Here is an 18,753-nt window from a genome sequence, read left to right on the forward strand (position 1 = left end):
TTAGGGGTACCGCTGAGTTGCAGATGGTTATCTCTTTAGCTCTTAATTCGTGATAAGCAACAGCTCTATTGGGCTAAAACTGCGGGATCGGGGATGTTTGCACGCCAGAGGTGCGAATAATGCATACCCAATTAAATCTCTCGTAACCATTAGTTATTATGTATGTAGACATGTATAGTGTCTTATGTAAGGCTGCTCCCAAACGCTAGTTCAACTCCGCCGTGTTACACTGTGATTTTAAAAAAAAATCTGCAGAAAGGCCAGAAATGTGTGTAGTGCTATGTTTGTGCCATGTATGTGTTTGTTATGTTGTTTAGTTGTTTCTGGCCGCTTTGCTATCAGGAAGCAACAAGCACCCGTGTGATGTGTCCTGATACCCGGCTACGCCGCGATGAGGCGGGCCACAACTGAGCGCAAACCGCAGCAAACCTCGACTGTCACGTACTGATTGTCCAAATTATTCAAAATATCAGCAAATAAAATTAAATTTAACAGTGAATTAATAAAAATCAGAAAAATTAAAGATAAAAATAAAATTCTGTGAAAATAAAGATAAAAATAAGTTAATACAATGGGAAAAAAAATAATAATAAAAAATAATAATAAAATAAAATAAAAAATCATCCCGCAAAAGTGTAATGTGGTGCCAGCAGATGACCTCGCCTCAGGACCAGCCTGAGGTTAGCAGGAAACGGAACTCAAGAAGACCCAGTGATGTCACTCGGCGTCATACAAGTTTGTTAACCAACTGTCCAAGTCGAAGATGGTGGTGAAGATGGTACTTGAGCTAAAAAATGGTGGTGGTGGTATCACGACGAGATGGCGACGATAGAGATGCTGGTCTGGACTGGAGGTAGAGCTGGAACAGGAGTAGTTCCTGAAATTGGGGCACTACTGATGATTTGTCCACGTCTGGCAAAGGCTTTATGTGCAAAATCTTGCAGAAGATGAAATTTTTCTTTGGAGTCCAAGAGACATGACTCATTTCCTGGGAAGAATGGTTGACACAGAGCATACAGAGGTTGATGAAGATCGAAGTAATATGGACAGCTGAAAATAACATGCTGCCAGTCTTCTGGGCTGCTACGGTTACAGAGGGGAGAATCAGACAGGTTAAACGTAGCAAGTTTAGCACGAAGGGAACCATGACCATTAGTTATTATGGAAAATTTCCTTCATTCTACAGAAACAATTTTAAATGTAATTACCAAGGTGAATCCAAAAAAATAAGCTTCAAAGAAAAATTCGCTATAAAGAAGTTTGTTAAACAGAAGCCCGACTGTACTTATTATTATTTAACATGATTTCATCAATTATCGAAAAAAGGCAAGTAGCCACAAATTTACCAAGGGCATCAAAAACCTAGTTACACCTCTGGGGGGAAATCCAGTATAGTGTACACCGGCCAATGACAGAGGAATATGGTGACAATTGACAGGTGAAGGCACCTGCCCTTCATGATTGTTTTGTGTCGTTGAGGAGTGTGGATGCTTAGCTTAGGTAGGGTGTTTATATCCCATCCCGCAGTTTTAAAATCGGGAAACGTGTTCCCGATTTAAAAGCAGTGGCAAATGGGGAGAAAAACACCCTAAGCATATCAACCTAGAACTGTAGGCAGAGAAAGCAGTGGCACCTGCCAATCACTGCTTTGTTCCTGTCCGTTTGTCCAAATATGGGAGTCACAACTTGTCAATCACTGTTTCCTACTGTTTTACTTGCCACCATGTTGGAGGGTCCACACTGTTCTGGAGTTTTAGCAAATATATTTTGGTACATCATTTGCTTTTGTGTTAAAATCTATATCCTTACATTTTGAAATATTCAGTGTATTCTTTTAATGTTGTGATTGTTATTAAATACAGTGTATATTATTATCAATATACCAATTTCAATATTTTTTTCTCGCTTCATTAATATCCATTAATAAAAAAACATAATAATAATAATAAAATGAAAAGTATGTAGATAGTTGTTGGTAGAATTGCCATCGTCCTAGTATTTTACTTCTTTGTTCGGAAAAAGTAAAAACAAAAATCTTTCCGGTATTTTTCAGAAATAACGGGTAATCGTTGAGCTTTTTTTCCTTCACTTTTTGAGGTCAGTTAACAAGATAGGGCAAGGCCCATGACTTGTCTGCATTGTGGCCAATTTGCTCTAGTAACGCCACTGGCCAGATGCCACTATATATATATGCTTGAATGACTTCGAAGTGACAGCAGTACAATTATGAATACAATATGCACCAATCGAAGGAGCTCACAGACTTTGGATGGGGAATTATAATAGGATTACACATAAGTAATCGGTCTGTAGTTGACATTTCCAATCGTGAGTAGCACAGTTGGTAAAATCGCCATCCTCCCCACATCGAGTGGAAAAGACCTGACTCTGAATCCCATCAATGAGGAGAGGAATTGTTATGGGGCTTTTTCACATGACTGAGTTAGTCTGTCTCAGACAATAATAGCATGATTTTTTTATTATTAGTAGTGGCACATGATGCAAAATACAAAACATCAACCAAAAAGGACTTCTCATATCTGTCCATCCCTCCAATAATTTTTCTGCTTTGTTCACTTTATTCAAACTACTACAAAACAGATAGAAGTGTCCAAACAATCACCCACCAGCTGGCTGAAGTCAAGCATCTGCACATCTACCTTGCAACCATCCACTTGAATTTATTCCCATGTGTGTAACCGAGCAATGCTATCCACACTGAGCTTGCTCAATCCATTCAAAGCCTTAAACATCTCTAAGAAATAACATCACAGGTGCCTAATCTCCAGAACCTGCAATTTTTTAGCATTAGTAGAGGCATTTGCAAACTGCCTTTCTTGGTAGGACCACCTTCGTTCTTCACCGATCACGTTGCTTTTCTCTGCACCAGTTCCAACAGATCTACATCCTTCCTAAAATGAGGCCTCCAGACCTGCATGCAGTACTCAAGGTGTGGCTTATCTATTTCCTTGCACAATGGAATAATCACCTCTTTATCCCAGTTAGTAAAATTCCTGTAATTGACAAGACCCTATGAGCTGTCATGGTAGCCTGTCTGCATTGCTCAGAGAACATCATATCTCACTGCACAATTACCAAGGTTTTTTTCACTTTCTACTGCCCTGAGTATAGTACCATATAGTTGGTATCTTAATCTTCACGGGTAGCACAGTTGGTAGGATCACTGTCCTTCCCACACCGGGTGTTAAATACCTGAGTTCAATCCCGACGATGATAGGAAGAATTTTTATGGGTGTTTTTCATAGCATGGCTGAGTTACTTGGTCTCTGGAGACAGTAGCATGTTTTTTGTTCTCCCGGGAACTGGGGGTTTTTCGCCCAGCATGCAGAAAACAGACCACAGAACATGCGCAATTTACAGACTATATATGGAGCAACATGACCTTGGTTACCAATGCTCCTAAAACCCAATAACATTAATCTGGGATTATTACTACCCACATGTAGCACCTTGCACGTGACGAGGGTAAACTTTAACTGCCATTTTTGAGCCCATCTGCCTAATTTTTTTTAGATTTTATTGCAGCAACACACTTCTCTCATAGAAACTAGTTTTTTGTCCAGGAAAAAAAAAACAAAAACAAAATTTGAGCACAGAACAGATGGAATTTACAGACATAAATATGCAACAACGTGGCCTATGCTGCTGACTCGCCTAAAACCCTACAATCAATGAACCAACTAGCTTTGACATTTCAACAACACTGAAGATCCCTATTCGACAATTGGTGATGTGACCTGCAAATGAAAGTGTACTGGTGCTGAAACTGTGACAAAGAACTGGAAGGAAAAATCCTCAAAGCTGACAAAACATGAGATCACCCCTGATTACATTTGTCTTTGTAATATAGCTAATTTTTGTTATTATTTCCTACTTCATGCATTTCAGTTCAATACATTAGTGTTGTATTATATTTTACATAATCTAATCTTGGCATGCTTATTTTTCAAATAGCGAAATTTTTGACTCACAGTGGATCTGCTTGTTTATGTATTTTGTCCCTTTATTTGGCTTTTGTCAGTTTTGAATTTTATGTAGATTTCTGTTTGGATGTGGATAAGTTCATTAATGAACATAATCAAATAAGGGTGGCTACTATAAAACCTGTTATAATAGCCATACTTATTTATTCAAGCTACCCACTTCCACACAAGTTAGAAGTTTACTCAATCAATCTCTGAGAATTGAAATTTTAGGACATCTTCAAACCATTCTTTTACAATTTAAACATGTCTTCTTGTTTTTTTTTATATGAAAACCCCAAACACGAGAGGTATTAGAACCTACAGTACTTAGTATCGTGCCTGGGTTGGAAGTTGAGAAGATGAAAGAAGATATTTGTTTACATTAGACTTGAACATCTAGACTGTAATTTTCAGGAAATACATATGAAGGAAGGTTGTTCCAGAAAACGGCAGTTGAATGAATAAACGAGGAAGATGAAAAGTTGGTTCTGTGAGTTTGAAGTTGGACAGTAAATGGATGTTGGCTGGGGGTGGCACGTGTTCAGACTGTTTTGAAAAAGAGAGCAGGAATTATAGAAACCAATTCAGAAGAATAGTGCCCATGGAAGTATCTGTAGAAAAGGCATGCAGCAGAAACAGTATATCTATGAGACAGAGAGTGGTCATTAATTAACTACCCTCTTCTGGATGGAATCTAGATGCCTGAAAGAGGTTTTGGGGGAACTGCCCCAGATATGGGAACAATATTCCATTGTAGGGCGGATTTACGATTTGTACAGTGTAAAGTTGTTTGGAAGGAAAGTAATACGGAGAGCGAAAGAGAAAACCAAGTTTTTTATATGCAGAGGAAGCAATATTTGTAATATGCTTGTGCCAAGAGAGATTAGAAGTCAGGCTAATCCCCAAAAGAGATATATCATTTTGCCTAAAACTCGGAGTGTCACCAAACATAAGAATAGAAGCAGAACAATAATTTTTGCAAGCTATAAGACAAGACTGAATTTTAGAGGGATTGAAATCAACTAAGTTGTCTTTGCCCCACTGGAGAATTACCTGGATATCGGCACTTAAGGAATTGGTAGCGAATATTCAAGTTGAAGCTGATTGAGCAGGGCAAGATTTTTCAAAATGGAAAGTGGAATGCAATGTACTATCATCGGCAAAACTATGAATAGGAATTCCAGTAAATTGAAGGTCATTAATATACAAGATGAAAAGGGTGGGGGGGGGAAGAACTAAACCTTGGCAGACACCAGCATTTGTGGAGAAGTTAGAAGACAGAGAGCCATCTACCATCATCCTCAGTAAGCGATAAGAGAGAAAAATGGATAACCAATTATAAAGAACGGTTGGCAAACCATAAGATGGAAGCTTGTTTAGAAAACCTTTATGCCATCACAATCGAAAGCCTTTGAGATGTCAAGAGCAACTGCTTGTTTCACGGAACTTTTCCACTGATTTATCCATAAATAGGTAACATAAGCCGGAATATCACCAGTGGATCGACACTGACGAAATTCATACTGGCAATCGTTGATCAGTCAGAAGGTTTCTAGGTAGTTTAAGAGTTGGTGGTTAATTGATTTCTCTCTTACTTTAGAAAGAGTAGAAGTAGTTGCAATGTGACGATAATTGGATCTACTCTTCCCTTTCGAAAACTTAGATATTTCATGCTCAAGTCGTCTGTAAACTTGCACTTCCTTTTCGGCATAATGGGTATTCGTGAATTTACGTAAATTAAATAATTATTTTAATTTAAATACTAGAAATAAAATTATTTGAAGTGACTGATTACTTCTTCAACAGATAATTAAGAAATATTGCATACCAAAACTATGCTTACTCGTAAATACGATGAACTGAAGCTGGACGTACAAAATTGTTTATACGAACCGCTGAAAGAATACAAAATGCTAGATCTCTTTAAAAAAATGTGCACTCGTAATTTTAATTTAGAATATTCACTTAATTAGAATGAATTTCCGATAAAATAAATAACGAGAGAAAATTTATTTTGAATTGTCTACTCACCAAGAATGTAAAAGAGAATTTAAAAAAATGGAGTGAAAAAGTCAAACTGCATGAACAAAATGTCAAAAACTCTGAACGCATGATAAACTCCTCGATGTCTTATCTGCATTGTTTACAGCCAGAGGTGGAGATTCTTGGGATTAATTCCACAAAGCTGAGTGGTGTGCACCTTACAAATTTTAGCAATTATAAGAATCAGATTTTCAAATTTTAAGATTCCGGATATTTTCAAAATTCTTCCCGGACAGTCCATGATATGTAAAAAATGAGGATGGATGGCAGCGCTACAAATGGAGTACAGTTTATCAGTTAAAAACCTCTTTTATTCATCTGCTTAATTCATTCAGGTCTTGTCATTAACCATGTTGCCCACTTTTGTATTATCATCAGCAAACTTAAACATCAACGTGAGCCCCTGGGGGACTACATTCATATCAATTCATGAAGTGTAGTGGCCATTTATAACATCTTTACCACTTAGCTGTCCCTTTATCCACAGTAGCAACTTGCCTCTAATATCACAAAGAGGGGTTAGTAAATGGAGGAATTTTTCAGTTATAAAGAATTTCAGAACTAGGGACCATAAATTCAAATCACAGAGAATGAGGTTTAGACCAGATACATTTTTTTTAAGCTAGCAAAGTTGTTGCTTTTGGAACAAACTGATTTTGATAGTAGAGGCTGACAGTTTGAAGAAATTCAAAGGTCAACTGGATAGTCACCTACATGACGAAAGTGCATAATGTCTATTTTCTAAATCTACTTTTGACAGTCTATTTGGGCTGCACAGCAAAAGCCTGTGGCTTCCTTCCACTACATGGCTAATACTATTCTGCTTCATTCCTCAGTAATTTGAATCCAGACCAAATTATATTTACTATATGCTTGTGTGCCTTGAATATCTGTTGATATAAAAAGCATAGCAGATCAATAATTTTGCATTTAACATCAGTTGGTCTCAGTGAAAAATTTAAAAACTAAGATCATTGTAACACCTCTTCAAAAGCAAAATCCCTATTATCCACTATCATCATTGCCATCTAGCGATTCCTTTGCCCGAAGGTTCTTAATACACGGAGATAACCATATGAAGTGTATCTGGTCATCAGAAATCTTCTGCTACTGAGTGATCCATATCTGGAAACTAAAATCCACCCATGATCCCACATTCTGATTTACTGAGCTACTCAACCATTTGGCCTATAACATGCTCCTATTCGTTTCCACAGTATTTATGCCACCCTAAAGTGACTCAATCTGTGCAAATTGAATGCTTTGTAATCTCCTTAACCAAGAGAACAATTCCTTCTGCATTCCCCAACATCCTATCCAATTTTCTGCCATTTCTGCACACTTTGTACCCACTGAAATCAATTCTGCATCCTCTATTATTGATATGGACTCTTAAATCCATATAACTGCTTGTACTATAAAGACTCCAAGTAGGAATTAAAACTGCCCCACCTTGCTTTCCAGGCTTACTGGCACTCTTGTTCAACCACCTACATATCTGAACACACAAGTATTAATTTTGCCTGTTTACAGTAAACTTGAGAATATAATCAAAATCCTTCTGTATACCTCTCCCCACCAATATCTCTAAATGATATTATGGTATTTTCTGTTTTGGCTTTATTTAGTCAAGTTAATGTTTTCATAATTAGTAGAAGCAGGTGCTCATCCAGCAACCATAATTTGTAGTAGTATGTGGGGTATGAATTGAGCAATATTTTGCACCAACAGCATATTATAATTTGGTTCTTTATTTAACCATCACATGCTTTTTTCTGAAAACTTTTTTCTTCAAGGGGAATTTTCCTGGCAAAGAATTAGAAATTCAGTGAAAGCAAAAAATGCACATATCATGAATGCAAAAATGCATTCATCTTAAAAATTTTAAACAATGATATATGGGAAAAATTATATAAATGCTAATTCACAAAACATTTTCAACTCAACATAAAATCTAAAAATTTAACTTTTATAAAAAGAATGGCATTTAAGGCTTTTCCAATTAATGGCATGAGCAGTCAATAGTTAATATACCATGTCTCTGCTGCTGAAAATACAGATGGCCCCCTAGAGGAACTTAATAACAACTAACATACAGCAATTAAACCTCTAACAGTAACAAATTACAAATTGTAATTTTTCACTCCCCCAGGAAGAGGAAATATAACAAGCATATTTCCCCTTCCTCTCGACTGGCAGCTTTCATAGTAAGGTAATTTTGAAACAGACTTATAGCTAGCTGTTCATCACTAAAATATTTTCCCACCTAGAAAAGAATCAACAGATTTACTTGAAATTTTGCATATGCGACTGTGACATATAATGGACACAACCAATTGACATGTCAAGCTGACTGGCACAGCCGAACATTCATTAGCATGTATTGAAACATAAGAATCTGAAGGTACTATAAAAATCTGTAAATATTAGCAGGCAAACAGCAAGCAAATGACCATCTAAGAGTGCATGCTTTTAATACGGATAAGGCAACATTATGTGCAACTGACAGACTAAAACATTCAGCCCACTCCACATTGTGCAGCCTGTGGCCATGTAGGCAGCCTTCAAGTTTAATACTAGTGTATCAACAAAGTATGGTTTCACATTAAAATTTGAAATATATGCATTTTTTATATTGCTTTCTCATATTTTGTGTATCTTCTTCGGAATTCAGCAATATTATTATAACCATATAATAATTGTGGATTTTCATATTTAATTAAATGTTAAAAAAAAAAAAAAAAACATGAACATAGATAATAAAAATTAAATACTATTTCAAGAGGCATAATTAGCAGTAAGTGGTCGGTCTGCAGCCCACTTGCCTCAACAACCATAGTCTGTGACCTTCAACGTTTTGTTTAGGCCCCTAACCAGAAAAGAAAAAAAAAAAAAAAAAAGTTGAATGCCCCACCTTAATGGAAAAATAAAATCGAATACAAAAATCAAGCTTTATCCTGTGAAAAATTTAATGTAGTTAGCAATTAGAGTCATTCAATCTGAAATTTTATTCTTTATACAAGCATTCACAGTATTACTATGATGATGGATCAGAAAACAATGATTTAACACTACTTTTTCCTTTAATACATGTATATAAATCTAATTTTATTTACAGATCTCATTTCCCTGATACAAACTTTTTCAAACTTTCGAGAAGTCGAATGTACTGTTTATGCTCATATGAAGTGCAGAAATCCATTAATTGTTCAGCAAAATTATTTGAAATACCCCTTTCTTCCAGCATATTCATCAGTAGATCATAAAGATACTGAAAACAGAAAAAAAAAATCTTTATGATAACAGCAATACGGTCACAGTTTTTATTTTAAAGATTAATAATGTTTAAAAATAGCTGAGAAAGAAAGCAAATGTGGAGTTAAGAGCCACTTTTAACCTTGCAGTGGTGGCACCCCATGTTGTAATGACAATGGCAGAGAACCTGATGGTTCACAACTTTTTTTTTTTTTTTTTTATTTCTGGAAAAGGTTTTTTGGGTTTATGCTCATATGAAGTGCAGAAATCCATTAATTGTTCAGCAAAATTATTTGAAATACCCCTTTCACTTCCACTTGAAAAATAGCAATATTTCCACTTTTCTTAATGGACTGCAATACTTATTGTAATTGTTGCTTTAAATAAAAAAAATTAAATATTTAAAAAATGCCGTGATTTTTTGGACCTTTTAATTTTAAAAAAATATAATTTTGCTGTCTATAAATTATTCATCTGATTATGAAGTGCAATTAAAATTTTATTGTAAAAGGTATCTTAAAATGGTTTGCTGCAGTTATCAAAGTGAATGAACTCTTAAGTTTTTCTCATGTAGTCGGCAGGCTTGATCCCCAAAGGCATTGCGACACTACAGCATTAAAATTGCAACAGAACATAAGAAATCAATGTGTGTGTTGTGGCTGTAGGATACCAAACTCCAGTGACTGTAAAGAGACATTTTCAACAGGAATTCCAGAAAGATCCACCTATGCAACAATCAATGGGTGATAACTGAAACAGTTAAGAAACCGGCAGTATAGTGCACCAAAAAGGAGCAAGTATGCCTAAGTGTATCTGCAGATTCAGAAGTTTCAGAAATTCAGGAAGTGTTTACCTGAACACCTACAAAACCTATCTATAATATGATGGGCAGACCTGCAGCTGCAAATATCATGAATAACAACTTGTGCTTACAAAGTGCAAATCATCCAGGAAATTAAGCCTCGTGACAAAACAAAAGAAATTTGCTGTTCAAATTCTCAACCATGTAGATGAAGATGTGCACTGTCTGAAAAATGTTTTCACTGATGAAGTGACATTCCACCTGTCTAGTAGAGTTTACAGACACTATTATCACATATGGGGATCTGAAAATCACCATTCAGTTCATGAACACAAGTGTGATAGTCCCAAGTTAAACGTGTCAGATAGTTTTCTAAGGTTGGTTAGAATAAGATGCTCAATACTGCACGATGCAGATTTATATTCTACCGTACCAATCGCATTCTACTGTTGGCATTCATGGCAAGCAGACATGCCTATTGGAGCTCTTCATAGTGACAACAAAAAAGTATAGATAAGAGGGGATTAGAGCAGGATTAGTGAAGCAGAGCAGTTTCAAAGGTTATTTAGTATGTTATAAAGTTTATTCTGATAAGTTTTTTTCCTGTAAGTTTGATTTTTTTTTAATAATATTATTATAAATATAATTTTTTGAGTTTCTTTTATTAATAATTAGTAAATTTTATAATGGTTATTAAAAGATCTGCCCTGAACATTTCGTCAGAAGGTACCATGACTCATACGGATATAGCCGATGGCTATTTCCAGGTGAGTCATGATTTTATCTTTTGCAAAACCTGTGACAGGTATTCCAAGGTCGACCTAGTGGAAAATCCTAACTCACTTGGAGATTCTTTTCTTTATGAGAAATTGCTCGCAAAGAGAGCAGAGGTTGGATAAGGAATTTTTCACATATACAGGGTGATTCACTACCAGTGCGACAAACTTGCAGGAGGTGTGGGGGCACAAAGACAAATCGGAATCACATAGCATTGCAGGGTCCGAAATGCCTTCATCGTGCGGTAGAGGACATTGAACAGGAGGTCGCGTGAACAGCGATCCCGCTCGAAGTCAGCACTTGCGAACTGGTTCCCGAAGCAGTAGGATGGACGAGTATTCAAACGTTGAACTGGCCGACACGCACCTCGCGTATGGAGCTGCGGACTGTAACAGGCGCTTGTACCAGGAACGTTTCCCGCACAGGCGTGCTCCTCGTCATACGATTTTCGCACATGTTCACAGAAGGTTACGTGAGACTGGTTGTTTCACGAGAGGTACCATGAATCGAGAACGAACGACGAGTACGGCAGACAATGAAGAGAATGTCCTACATCTTGCAGAAGGCAACCCGAGTACGAGTACTCGAGCGATAGGCCAACGATTAGGTATTTTCCAATCCACTGTATGGAGGATACTGTCAACAAACCAAATGAGTTCATACCATCTGCAACGCGTCCAATCATTGGAGCCTGCGGATTATCCACTCCGGAGGACTTTTGCTACTTGGTTTCTTCAACAGAAACAGTTCGCAAATGCTGACTTCCAGTAGGATCGCTGTTCACGCGACCTCCCGTTCAACGTCCTCTACCGCATGACGAAGGCATTTCGGACCCTGCAATGCTATGTTCCGATTCGTCTTTGTGCCCCCTACACCTCCTGCAAGTTTGTCACACTGGTAGTGAATCACCCTGTATAAATGCAAAGAGAAGGGCAAACCAGATTGGACCCTTATGTAATGGCCATGGGATGGTATTAGATACCCCATCTGAAGTTGCAGATCAACTCAACAGTTATTTTGCATCGATAAACCCTTTACATCAATGAGAAATGATGGGAGTGAAGTTGAAAAAAAAAAATGTAATAATGATGTTGAAATTTCATATATTTAATGAAAAAAATTACTACAGGCGAGTAAGGCGCCTAGGGTTGATGGTACATACCCTATAATCTTAAGGGAGGTGGCAAGTGAGTGCATTGAACCACTGAGGCTAATTATGAGACCACCACCGGACTCGCGAGTGATTCTGTCGGATTGGCAAAGTGCCAGTGTGTCTCCAATACATAAGGGCTGTTCTAAGTGTGAAGTGGGAAATTACCAGTGGGTTATTAGTAGTAGGGAAAATCATGGAGACAATGATCTAGGGTGGAATTCAGGATCATTTAGATAAAAATGAAATTCTGAAGGATATTCAGCATGGTTTTGTAAAGGGAAAATCATGTTTAACTAATCTGGTTAGCTATTCTGACAGGGTCACTCAAGAGCTGAACTTAGGGAATAATTTTGACATTGTTTACTTGTATTTCAGCAAAGCATTTGACTCAATCCCACATGAGCAGTTATTTCATAAGCTGGAACAGGTTGGAATCACAGGGAAAATCCTTAGATGGATAGCTGATTGGGGTTGATGTAAAAAGTGGGGTTCTCCAAGGATCAGTATTAGGACCACTGTTGTTTTTGATTCAAAGTATTTTATTAAAGTTTTGCGGGCTCCAGGGTTTCCCTTATCCGCCGGTAAAAGGTAACAGTATACATAGCATGCAATTTAAAGCAACTATAGACAATGATAAATAAAGGCTATTTACAATGGTAATGATACAAAATAAACACTGGACTTTGGAGTCCAGCAGACTAATTAGTACATCAGGTAAGAGAATCCAAAAACAGTCTACAAACAAGCCAAAGTTATCAGTCCCCATACTTTTTTTTCAAAGTTATCATCTACCTCATTTCCTTCTCTGTCCAATTTCATTAACAATGCCTGCTATTTCACTATCAGCAAACATATTTCTGAACTAGCCTGTATGATTAGCACAACTCAGAGGAAGACCACAAAGGTTATTTAGTATGTTATAAAGTTTATTCTGATAAGTTTTCTTCCTGTAAGTTTGATTTTTTTTTAATAATATTATTATAAATATAATTTTTTGAGTTTCTTTTATTAATAATTAGTAATATAAGAATATTACTAATTATTAATAATATTTAATTCTTATATTATTAATACAACAATATAAGAATCAGCAAAATTTCTTGTCTTTAAAGACACTCAGGGTGTGGAGGTTTTAAGGAAAAAAAAAAAAGAGAGAGAGAGAAGAAGACCAATGGAAAGAAAAGACCAAATTTTAACATCTGCACATAATGGATTAATACATTAATGAAAGATCCTCAACTAAAAAAGATCAAATAATGTCTGAAATTAGGACAGAGGAAGATCAAATATTTGACCTAAGAATTAAGTTCATGTTCTGGGAATGTAACAAGAACCTTTACTTTGGATTTGTTAATCTTGAAAAGCATATAGATAAAATTAAATCTGAAATGCTGAAAGTTGGAGAAACAATAGCATCATCATTGTTATAAACATTATAACGATGATGATAATCTGCAAAGGGGAATGAAGGAAGCAGTGGAAAATGGTTTAAGGTTAAACATGAAGTGCAACAAGGGCAGCACCTTATTGCCACTTCTATAATTTTTGTGGATCATTTAATAAAATAATGCAAGTTACTGGCACAGTTTAGTGTGGGAGATGTAAAAATTGGATTATTATATGCAGATAATTGTGCTGTTAAATAATAGCTTGCATGATCTTCAAAATTCTCTGAAAAAATTACATATACATTTAGACACTTTGGCATGAAAATTAGTTACACAAAAAAGTAGTTATGAAAGCTGAAAAAGAAAATTTAGATTACAGACTAAATAACCAGACTTAAAAAAAAAGTTAGTAATTTTGTGAACCTAAGGAATAGTTCGTAATGAAGATGAAAGATAAAACAGAAAGAAACAACAGAATAAGTAGAGCAGGAATGCAGAAAACCAGCTAAACAGATTCATTTGGAGCAAATGAAAAATTAAACAAAAGGCAAAATTAGCTGTTTGAAGCGTATATTGGAGCTGAGAGCTGTGTAAGAAATAAAGAGATTGATCAAAAATTATAACCTTGAGAAAGAATAATTTTAAGACAAAATAAATGGGAGTGAGATGAAAACAAAGGCAAAACTGCATAACAAATGTAGGAAATAAGAAGTAAAATTTTGGGGTGACAACATAGGTACATGAAGCAATCCTAAAATAGCATGGGTCTCTGTAAGAAAGGATAGGAGAACAGACAAATATTCAGCACAAAAATTAATATTAACAGGACTAGAGGCAGATCATCAAGAGGAAGGTATTTCAATGATGTTAAGCAGGAATTAGAGAGGAGAGCTTTCTCCAGCTAGAACTAAAAGATCTAACGGGAAATGGGCTAGGATGGAAAAATAGTGAATGAAAGGCTGATAGTCTAGAAGGACTCAAATAGGAGCAAAAACTGAATGGAATTCCAGGATGATACCAGGATCAGATGTGAGGAAAATTCTGAGAAGCCAAAATATTGAGGATGCCTAAGATGTCTTTTTCATTGATCTTTAATTGAGATGAACTTGATTCTCTTTAAACTCCAGGATGGCCACATAAGAGCAGAGCAGTTTACATAATAGAGAATTCAAGAACAGCACCATATTTATCATTTATGCAGATATGAACTATGGTAAATTCAAACACATGCACTATTGTAGTCTCTCATTTTATCATTTGGCTACATCACTGGTTTTTCATGGAGGCCTTGGCATAGTATTTGATTATAAACTTCTCTTTCATATCTTACATATCAACAAACCGAAGTCCCGGTCAACCAAAGAATCAACCAAACACACACACACACACACAAACTAGAAAATTTAATTACAAAATTAAGAATCAAATTGGGACTTATGAATTTGGAATGGGGTAGAGAATTAAATAGCCTTCTTCATATTCAGCAAAGCAAAAGAAATACCAATTACTTCCAAACAACTTTTCACACTGGGAAGGGAAACAGCCAAAGGATGCAAATAGAATTTCTTGAAATTCAATTGATTTCCACAGCCTGAATGACTATGAAATTAGTTTCTTATGAAAAGGAACTTTTCATGCCAAAAATTTAGAAATCTTAATTGTTTAAGTATAATGAATGTTCAGTAAGAAATAAAAGATCCCATCCCAGAGAGACTTGGTTGCTTGACCCAATACACAATTTCTATTTCAACTTTAAAGACTGAATCACATTCACAATACAAGAGAATTTGGAGATAAGGAAAATGTGTTACAGCATAAGTAACAAAAATATTAAGTAAAAAGATAAAAGAAAATGATAAGACTGAAAAGGCAAATCCCAATCAAGAGACAAATGAGCTGAAGTTAATTTTAAAAAAAATTCAAGAATTTTATTCTGCCTAATGGGAAAATTCATGATTTTTGGGAGATTAAGGAATAAAAAAAAAAAAAATCTAACACTTGAGAAAGATCATTGAAAAAGACAAAATTATAATTCACAAATTAACCTATTTATTTAATCACGGGTTTCTGTAAGAAAGAATTATGATAGAATTAAGATAATTCTATCTTAATAAACAGAATTATCCCATACACTGCCATCTTGCCATAATGCTACAGCAATTAACATACTTATTTAAAAATCAACAAATTATCTATGCATACCCCGTCCATTATCTCTCCAGCTACTGCATATAAAGATTCCTTCCTTTCACCTTCATAAATTGATATTTCAGAGATATGGAAAATATCATCTGAAATGACAAAAGAGGATGATTCGAAAACAGGCTTACAGCTAACACAAGTATTACATTAAAATTCATGTTATTCATGTTATATTAAAATTCATCTGCATACTACACAGTCAAGTTATCAATTGACTGTATATTATGCAGAATGACAAGATTTCATTGCCCTTTCTTCTATATTATTTGCTTGTGACATTGAGGGTATAAAAAGCAATTAAAAACAATCCTTGCTATAGTTTAGCTACTGTTTCTTTATTTCAAGGAGAGCCCTCAACTTTAAATTCTGTATAATCTTTATATAAAAATTATACTAGAAGGCATGTATCCCCCCCCACAAACCTCAATGTTTGTGGGGGGGAGTACATGCCTGAAGATATCTAGAAATAGCAATGAAGTTCCTAGCTTGCAAGGCATTTTTGTATAAAATATATTTTAGGACTGCATTAATTTATTTCATATATACTGACTGACTGATATATATACTCACTAGATGAACAAAGAACAGAATTTGTTTGGACCTTCATAAGATATATATATATATTTTTTTTAATGGTATTAGTTAGAGCTTTGTGAGATTCCCATCTCTTTTAATCAATATTTTATTTTATATATTATCACAATATAGATTGGCTTAGATTGTGTAGAAAAAATAAAACACTAAATAAAGAATCAAAATGAAAGTTATGTATCGTGCTCTAACTGCCAAATTACGGAGAATAACTACCAAACACACAAATATCAAAATGGCAATGAGAGCTTTTGAATGCTGCCTGCATTTTTTATCAACTCACAACAATGACCATTATAACAGATGAAATTAAATTAAATACACAAGTGGGTAAGATAATTCTATCATAAGTCTTATACTACAACTTATAATGAACACATTTACAGGGGTCAAGAAATACAACTAAAAATATACTTTCCATTTAGCTAAATGGAAAGTATATTTTTAATCCACTTAGCCACAGATTTTTTTTTTAAATAAAATTTAAACATTATGGTATCATTACTAGGTTGCACTATAAGATGATGGCATTGGCTGGCTTTTTTTTTTTTTTTTTTTAAGTTTGCAAATTACAGGTATTATTTATTCTCAATATCTGGTTTACCAACTATCAAACAAAATAAGGAAGTTAATACATCAACAAAAGATAATGATTATCAGTTTCCTTTCTAAATTTTACACATATTTGTACTACACTTAAAGGTCACTCAATAAAATCATGGAAACATCCCCATACTTATCATACAATTGGTCCACTTTGCAACAAAATGTACATCAACATTTCTAAGTACATCTCTGACTACTTTTTACTAATCCTTACCAAAAACTAATATAAATCAAATTTCACATCGTGGTTTGGTTTTTAACAATCCTGCTCAACAGCCAACATGAATCAAAGGTTGCATGATTTAAAGAATGCTAAAACTATTAATTCATATTTTAACCTATCAACCCTTTAACCCTTAGCAGTCATGCATTATTTTCATTGTCTTCCCCATGCAGTCCAGCTCAATCATTCAAACATATGGCTAGTTGAAATGTGATGTTCAACAACTGTTTATTTTTAAGTTTACATGGGCAAATATATAAAACAGCATGACAAAATAGTTCAAAAGTTCTAATGCAATATTTCTTCCTGGAAGAATATATTCACAAAACCTTCCACCCAAATAATTAACAATTTTTTCACTTTAGAGCTCCTACTTTGAATTCCTTGTCTTTTTGTGAGTGGGCAGAGAAGGAACATCTAAAATATCTAGAGAAATCTCATCTTGCTAAATACATGCTTGAAAACTTAATTTCCATTCTTTAGAACATTTTTTTTCATTTAGTCCTACATTGATAATAACTCCAAAAATCTCCTTTAGTTCATTTAGTGAAATCTAAACCCAATCACACCACATGGAACAGGTACTTCTGGGTTCCTATGCACTCACTGATGAGAAGCCAAACAGCTCTGAAAAATAGTGCTGATTGGCAGTAGTCAACTGAAAATAAGTAACAGCAGCTTTCTCTAATGGAGAAGTGTTACTTATTTGAAGTATAAGGAGGGCAACTCATGAAGGATTTCACAATGAGAAATTACAATAATGATGCCAATGTACAGCCTTTGGTTTGTCTAAAAAATTTAGTAATGATGCAAATGCACTAACCAATGTCATAGGATATTTTCCATATTAAAAAGGTATAAGTATCATCGTGACTGTTTGCATCATTTGTGCATTACTAATAAATAATTATTTTAAATACTAAATTTTATTTCTACAAATTTACAACTTCTAGAGTGAAAAAAAAAAAAAAAAGCCCAGACTAAGCAATTGCCAGAATTTGCTGTTAAATGTTACATGAAGATTTTCAGTCCACCCATTACACTATATCAAACAGGAACATAATTTATACATAAAATTCAAAACTCATGTACATACCTCTGTACAAAACCAATTAACTCAGTTGTTATACAATATATGATAGTAATTTCCCCCTTCCTCTCAAAGGAGTATACTATATCCATCAGGAAATATCCAGATACAAACTAAAATAAGCTATAGCTACAATGGAGACAGTAAAACACACTACAGAGATGGATCACAACCAACCATGGAATGAATCATAATGCTGTTTTTCATATAGAAACATGTACAGTATAGTTTTAATCTTTAATATGGGCATTTTATCATAACAATTGAAATATGCAAATTATGTAATTCATTTATTTATAATACACTATTAATTGTCTTTTATCTCACAAAATGTAAGCTAAAAGAAAATTGCACTAACAGTGGTAATCAACGGTTGATTGTGGGGAGGGCTGACAACTAAATACAAATCTATACAAACAACAAATAAAAGAAATTATTTTCAAGAATATTTCCATTGCAATCAAATACAGAGCTTCTGCACACAGGAAATATTTTTAGTAATGAAGTGAACCAAAACTAAACATGCCCTGCTGCATATCTGCCAACTTTCAGAAACTGGAATCCAGAAAACTTTTAATGGAGCTCTCTCTTCCAGACTGAATGCATTGGAACATTTCATCCAAATCAATAATAAGTA

General features: G+C 34.9%; 1 protein-coding gene across 1 annotated transcript in view; it reads right to left on the bottom strand.

The window, feature by feature from the left end:
• Window positions 1-9,093: 9,093 nt before the first annotated feature.
• Window positions 9,094-18,753, bottom strand: part of P32 (complement C1q binding protein P32) — a 48,656-nt gene continuing 38,996 nt past the window's right edge. Inside the window, exons 5-6 of the mRNA XM_090370999.1 lie at window positions 15,607-15,695; window positions 9,094-9,300 (exon numbers count right to left, since the gene is read on the bottom strand). Coding sequence (XP_090227125.1) covers window positions 9,151-9,300; window positions 15,607-15,695 — 239 coding nt within the window. The 3' untranslated portion in view covers window positions 9,094-9,150. The remainder of the gene's footprint in view (window positions 9,301-15,606; window positions 15,696-18,753) is intronic.

This window comes from Mastigoproctus giganteus, chromosome 3 (genome assembly GCF_048544385.1).
Source record: "Mastigoproctus giganteus isolate SK-2022 chromosome 3, ASM4854438v1, whole genome shotgun sequence".
NCBI classification, from domain to species: domain Eukaryota; kingdom Metazoa; phylum Arthropoda; class Arachnida; order Uropygi; family Thelyphonidae; genus Mastigoproctus; species Mastigoproctus giganteus.